At 45.7% G+C, this 6918-nt stretch overlaps 1 protein-coding gene across 2 annotated transcripts; it reads right to left on the reverse strand.

Moving 5' to 3' along the window:
- Positions 1-1901: 1901 nt before the first annotated feature.
- On the reverse strand, positions 1902-6234 carry LOC100281497 (myristoyl-acyl carrier protein thioesterase). 2 transcript variants are annotated; one of them, NM_001368019.1, is made up of 7 exons: positions 6116-6234; positions 4998-5558; positions 4785-4918; positions 4203-4316; positions 3840-4023; positions 3671-3739; positions 1902-2654 (listed from the first exon to the last, which is right to left on the reverse strand). In NM_001368019.1, the coding sequence occupies exons 2-7, from the start codon at positions 5493-5495 to the stop codon at positions 2397-2399; spliced, it is 1257 nt and encodes a 418-aa protein (NP_001354948.1). In that variant the 5' UTR covers positions 5496-5558; positions 6116-6234; the 3' UTR covers positions 1902-2396. The 2 variants fall into 2 exon arrangements, with proteins under 2 accessions (NP_001354948.1, XP_008658570.1); XM_008660348.4 differs by having other exon boundaries at positions 1918-2654; positions 5795-6130.
- Positions 6235-6918: the final 684 nt, after the last annotated feature.

Here is a 6918-nt window from a genome sequence, read left to right on the forward strand (position 1 = left end):
ACAGCGTGTGCTCGTGGCTTCCCTGCGGCGCTCGGCGGGCCGCCGCTGGCTGCCAACGGCGTGCACCAGACGCTAGATCGGGCTGCCCAGGGCAGTTAAATGCAATCCGATGCCACTCCTTGAGTCCTCCAAGGGGAAGATGAGGCAGATGGGGATGGGAGGATGAGGCGGCGGCGACTGCGTACATGGAGACGGCGAGGGCGGGTTTTGCGATGCTGGGGAACGGCGACGGCGGATGTGGGATGGAGAGCAATTAGGTTTTTGGGTGTGGGTGAGATAACAATCCGACGGCTGGATTTGTGTGTGGGCGCGTGTGAGGCTTGCATATCCACACTGTGGAGGTCGGACCCGTACGGTGCGTGCAACGTGGTCAGGGCTCTCTTTAGTTAGAGGGAGCCTAGGGCTTCAAATACATAAACTATATACTAGTTGGTTGCCCGTGCGTTGCGACGGCTTACAACAATACCCACGTAAACTATCTATCAAAAAAAATTCAAGATTTTTTATTGATTGTCTCTGCTCTCTCTATAATATTTTTTTTTGATTTGGCTAACTGATGTTATTGTTTACTCCATGCAAATATGTCTTGGTACAACACGGCCAATGAAGTGAGCGATTAGAAGAGAGTTCACAACGATTGACTAAATGAACAGAGATTATAAAATGACATAATTCCATCATACAGAGACCAAATAAGAGAAAATTTGTGAGATCAAGTTTATAAAATAAGTCCCATGAAGCCAAACTTATAAAAAAGATAGATCAAAATATAGAGTGATTGCTAAAGTCAGGGATCAATAAAAAATGGAAGCGCTCCATATAAATTACGCTACTTCGTAGCAATTACTAACGTTTAAAACCAATAAATAACCTTTCATTTTGTTGTTAGTGTAACAAATCATTGCTGCTCCATCCAATTCAGCAATCTCAAACACCATGTAGTCCATTGCGCCAATGTGATCTCAGAAATGACTCAATGCTTGCAAGAGCAAAGAACGTTGTGCCGTGCTTGGGCTGTAGCCTCGGCCCGTAGTGCTGGCCCGGCCTGACATGATTATTTTTTTATTTTACAAAAGAACGTATATACCTATATACAATTTATATTCAATATTAAAAACATCTTACCGTGATGTTCTACTAGTTAGACAGTTTCACCCAGTGTCTTCCGCCCTTCTTCCATCAGGGCATGGGTTTGAATCCCACCCCATGCACCGTTTTTTAACATTTTACGCTGATTTAATTAAATGGATCGGCGGACTAACGGGCTGGCCCGATACAGTTAGCAAGCCGGCATGACGTGTCTGTGCCATAGTTGTGGCCCATGTCGGGCGTCGTTACGCTGATTTAATAAAATAGATCGACGGGCTAACGGGCTGATCCGACACAGTTAGCAGGCCGGCATGACGTGCCTGTGTCATAGTTGTGGCCCATGTCGGACGTCGTTACGCAGATTTAATTAAATAGATCGACGGGCTAACGGGCTGACCCAACACAGTTAGGAGGCCGGCATGACGTGCCTGTGCCATAGATGGCCCGCGTGCATCTAGCCCGTGTCGGACGTCGTTTGACATCTATATTAATTTGAATTAGGTGTGAAGGGTTATTTGTAAAAAAAAGACGCATGACGACCGTTGAAACTGGTGCTTTAAGTATAGTATAGATATATATGCCTGGTCTTCGAGCAGCGCCCAGAGCTAAAATTCAGCCATTCGTAGGTGAAGATTCCGGAAGGCAATCGGATGTAAAATTCAGATTGTTCTCCTTTCTCGTCAGTCAACTTCTAGTCTACAAATTAGAAAGCATGATAGACATGTCAACTTGTCATCGCTCACGCCAAGCTGTCTACAGTTCAAGGTTCAAACAACTGTTATGCAAGTCAAAGTAAATGACAAGATGCACAATTTCAATATCTGTCCAAGTTTCAAAACGCTTTGGCAGCCTGGAGAAAAGTAGTAATAATATCAATCTTAATATCAGCAAATACAATATACGTACGAGATTAAAATCCTCTGCATGAATATATGGCTGCGACAATGTTTTCGAGGGGCTTATAGCATATGGACATAGCCCCAGAAGGAACATGTATGGGAAGCACTCACTCCCCTTCATACATTTGTAGCTTACAGATCAATACTTACAACACCCATTTGTGCGACCGAAGATTGTCATGCACATGAGGCCTCCCTTGTCTTCGATCTCCCCCCGCTTCTGTCTCTTCCAGTCCATTGTTCACACTATTTATATCTCCTCTATTGTTCACACTTCATAATTAAATTAGTTTAGGTCTCGCCCTGTGTGACTTGCTTCCAATAGAGGACGCTAGTAACCATTCTGATCTTTTTGCCAAATAGTAGTAGTTTGTTGCCAAAATCACCATCCCGAACGTCTCACACAATTCAAATTGAAGATGGAACAACTGTTTCTTGGGCCTTGGTTCTCTTAGGCCTCCACATGGTCCGGGCCTTCACCATGGTCGGACCTGATTCAAGGCTCAGCACATGCTCACAGTGCAAGGTTGTTTCTCCAGACTCACTGTTGCAATCCGTGTGCACAGAGGTGTGTGATTGCAGCACACTATCCCGGCCACACTCCCTTTTGTAATCCAGCACAATGCTCGCCAGCTCATGATTCTCAAGAATAGAGATGGGTGCACTCTGAAGCAAAGATAAAAGTAATGTTAACTGCAGATGTGGGCAGAAGTCCTTCTATACAAGGGACTTGTTACTTTGTTAGTATGCTAATATGTCTCATTTTTCTCGATTTTATTCGACCCAGTTGGGTTTAGAATCAGTTGACCAAATAGCAGAGCTACCCCCCCCCCCCCCCTTCTCCAACACACACACACATTAATATAGGGTAGAAGAGCTGCCAATTAATGAAGCAGTAAGAAAAACCAAATGATAACTGTCTCCGAACTCGTAGCCGACAATACATACATGAAGGACCAGCCAACAACACATGGCATATCATCAATCAAGCAAATATAAGAATTATCTCTACCGCATCTTATTTCTCTGTAGTTTAGAGCAAAGAAAAACTAAATTGACTTGTACACAGGCTGCTCTTGCACGAAAGCAACACGCGTCAGCGACATTGTTAGGTACCTAGGTGACCAACCAAATATACTAAAATCTCAGGAGATGCATTGCGTATCCAACTTGTGCTCGTTGTCATGAATAACTTAAAAGAAAAGATACCTTCTAAACAAATATTATATATCATGAGATGAGCGCCATTGTATTTGCTAATCGAAGGAATATAAGTGGGCTCTAAGCCACTAATAATTACCAATGACAGAATAGGCAACCCCCCAACCCAACCAGGCACCCACATTCCGATGGTCAGTATCGTCTGCAGGCAGATGGGGACTGGGCAGCAGATATACAGGATAGAGAAGTAATTGGTTTCTGTTTGCACATGATTGTCAGTTGCACAAAAGAGACCAGGATGGAATACCCAACATAACATTAGGCGGCCTCAAATTGGGATAAAATACAATTTGAACGAAAATGATTCGAGTCAGAGTACTCAAGTGTGGAATAAAACAGTTCAAATAAAGCACAAGTACTAAATTAGCTGGTCATGAAGGTTACCTATTTCAGTCTCTAAACAAGAAATACTGAAGTAAGGAGTAGAATAATGATTTGCATATCATCAGTAAGAAAATTACCTCAAGAATCCACGCAATGTATTTAACATTATTGACATGCTGATTTATATCAAGATCAGCCCAACGAGGCTGCACAAAACAGACCCAAAAAATATATAAAACAGCAAAGGAAAAAATAACTATATGAACATACTAGCAATTTAATCTAAATATTAATTCAGTTACTTACAGTCAGGCCTGTCCTCACATATTTAGCTACAGACGTGCTTTGTCCCTCTGGCAGTTTTGGAAGCTTGCGGTTGTCTTCGTCAACAATAGCAGAATGCTCAAAAAAGTATGGCTCTATTTCAGTCCGCACTTCATCTGGAATTCTTGCAAGCTTCCTAGTGAGTTTGTTCATCATAACCCATTTACTGCACAAAGACATAAATTAGAAAAAAAAAATGTGACAGGGTGTTCCGTATAACTTACATGTACTTCAAGCAGAGAAAATATGAATGCAGTGTAAATCGTAATATGGCAGTTAGCAGAAATAAACTGATAATAAAACTGATTAATGATATAGATATATCAGTGTGGCAGAGATTTCAACCTTGTTGCCTTCAGTATCGTGAGGCCTGTTATAGGATCGCGTATATGCCAATCCCTACGCATTCCATTTTTACCATTAGCACTAACCCATGTATCTACTTCAACAGTATCACCCCTGCAGCAGAATAGAGGAGCGACTTAGGACACATAACAATAGAACCCAGATGATGAGGGATCACTTTCAGTTCATAGAAGATAAAGTTTCTAGTATCTGTTAGTTGCCATAGGAAAATGTATCAAGGCTTCAAGAGGTTTAATGAGTGTATCTGCATCAATAATAGAGGTTTGCAAACTGCCCACAGCGACATACAACTATATAGGCTCCTTGTGCTAAAAAACTACATATGATCCTCCAAGTTATTGCCAAACAGCGCAAAAAAAACAAGGAGATTTCCTTTCACATTTATTGCTGAACAACTTGAAAACCCCATTCAACTAATCACTCAATACCCAGCACTGAGGAAACAAGCCATAATCATTATTAATTCCATGTCTCCACAAGTAACCACATGGGTGTTACTTATTTCAAGCTCAAATCACGATAAGAAAACTGAACAAGATCATGCGATGATGGAAATCATACCAGCATGGATAACGCTCGATGATGGCCTGCATTTGGCTAACCACCCAGAACAAGTTTCGTTTACTCATCTCTGGTGTGGAGCCAAATCCATCACCTAGCAGCCCAGCGGTCTTCACATGATTGAGTGCCGTTTCCTGGATCAAATCCAAACTTTTTCATCGTCCAATCCTCAGCTACAAAATCTCACACCTCAAAATTAACAAATCATTTTACCTGCAAATGGTTCATCAGCGTCTCTATAGATGCCGTCCTATCTGCCCCAATCTCATAGGACCTAATGGAGAAGTTCTGCCTGAACATGAGCCCATCATGTATGATCCGGCCAAACCCAAACGTGTCAGTGAGCATGTCAGGCCTCCTAGGCTTCCAGTCAAGCATCGTCCACTGCTTCTCTGCGGCCAAGAAGATGGTGGTGATGGCCGCAAGGAGCATGCTCCAGTCGGGAAGCTGGTTGTAGAAAGTCTTCGGCACCGAAGAAGGTACGGTTTCGTGCTCCCCATCCGCCACCGCGGACTTGCCCCCACCGTTCATCTTGGGGACCGCAGCGTGGGCGCGCGTCTTGCTCGCCCTCACGGCACTAGACGAGGCTCCCGGCTTCGCCGCAACGCCGCGGACGTCCAGGCTCTCTGGGCGCTCCCCAAGGCCGTTCTTAGGAGCGGCCGGCGCCGGTGACCCTGGAAAGAAGGACGAGGCCGCGATGGAGGCGGCCATAGGAAAGTGCTCCGCGCCAAATCAAATCGAATGGTAGCACCTGTCTGAATCCGGGATCTCAATCTGGTTCAGCACGAGAACAGCATTAGCATCAACATAAAGCACAAAATCAAACAAGAAAACTGCCCGTTTACTCAATTTAAGCAACCCAAAAAAAGCAAGATTTGCCGCACACTACAGGCGCATCACGGGTAGAAATGGCCAGAGCTTGCGAGGAAGTGCAGGGACAAAACGACGGTCAAACCAACCCGCTGTCAAATACAGCAAACAACCCAAATGAAAAGAGAAGAAAAACTCACCCAAGAAAATAAGCGGCAGCAACCCAAATCTAGCGGCGTAAACGAGAAGGAAGAGGGGCGCAAGGTTTCCTGAACTCGAGATCCAGCCGGGGCAAGGACCCTGAACTCCCGCGATTCACCCCAGCTGTCACGGCCCGGACGCTAGCAGGCCGAACAGCGAAGCGCCCAGAAATAGCTACAGCTTATCCGGTGGAATAGCCACATGGCGGCCGCGCCCAGACAATCCGACCAGGAATAGACTCAACCCCACTACGAACTTATGACAAAAGGCACACGGAATGCGGGCGGGCGGGCCGGGAAGGGACGCGCAAGGGAACGAACCTTGCGCGGGCGGCGACGGCGAGGGCACAGGGGGCTTGGGTGTTGGTGCGTGCTTCTTCCGTCGGGTGCGCTTCACCACGCGGCCATTGGCAGCGCGCCGATGGGGGAGAGCGAGGGAGGAAGAGGCTTCTGGCGGATAGGTGGTGGTGTTTGGCGGCTTCGCGGGCGCTGCGGTGGGGGCGGCCGGGCGGGGCGGGGCGGGGCCGGTCGAACTCTGTTTCTTTTCTCCGCTGGCGCTGGCACTGACACCCGCACCGGGCGTTGTCCACCGCGACCTTTTAACCCGTTTGGAGAGCGTGGGGTCGGTGAGTGCGTGGCAGCCGGGTATGGAGAGCGGGCCTGGGCTGGCTGGCCATGCATACGATGCTTCCTGTTGCTGAGCTGAGCAGATCCTGGAGACAAAAATAACATAAGAAAATTCCTTATCCTATTATTTATAGAAGAGTAGTGCTTCCTTTGTTTGCTTTTAGAAATTTCAACCTGAGTAGGGAAGAATGATTTTTTTTTTATTTTCAGGACTGAAAGGAACGCACAGTTTTTTTCCCGGTGTCAGATAAGCAACTTTCTCAAATAATAGTACTGTCGCGTATTATTTGTTTTTCTATCTTTATATATGGTCCGTAAACAGAATCATCCGTAAGGACCGTATGTGACTACTACACTATTCAAATACGGCAATGCACGAATCATGTGCACTTAAAACGTGGACTCTGCAAAAGTGTCTTGGCACACAAGTGAATGAATGAATCAACAGGAGTCCTCTCTTCGCCGTGCATGTGCGGACGAGACGAAAGTGGTTGCCC

This window comes from Zea mays, chromosome 9 (assembly GCF_902167145.1).
Source record: "Zea mays cultivar B73 chromosome 9, Zm-B73-REFERENCE-NAM-5.0, whole genome shotgun sequence".
In the NCBI taxonomy this organism is placed as follows: Eukaryota; Viridiplantae; Streptophyta; class Magnoliopsida; order Poales; family Poaceae; genus Zea; species Zea mays.

What these genes read in the sequence shown, in the direction of transcription:
- LOC100281497 (NM_001368019.1), bottom strand. Translation starts at nt 5,495, where the DNA reads ATGGCCGCCTCCATCGCGGCCTCGTCCTTCTTTCCAGGGTCACCGGCG. An exon ending in ATCGAGCGTTATCCATGCTG is followed by an intron (nt 4,317 to 4,784) that starts GTATGATTTCCA and finishes ATTCTGCTGCAG; the next exon opens with GGGTGATACTGTTGAAGTAG. An exon ending in ACATTGCGTGGATTCTTGAG is followed by an intron (nt 2,655 to 3,670) that starts GTAATTTTCTTA and finishes TCTTTGCTTCAG; the next exon opens with AGTGCACCCATCTCTATTCT.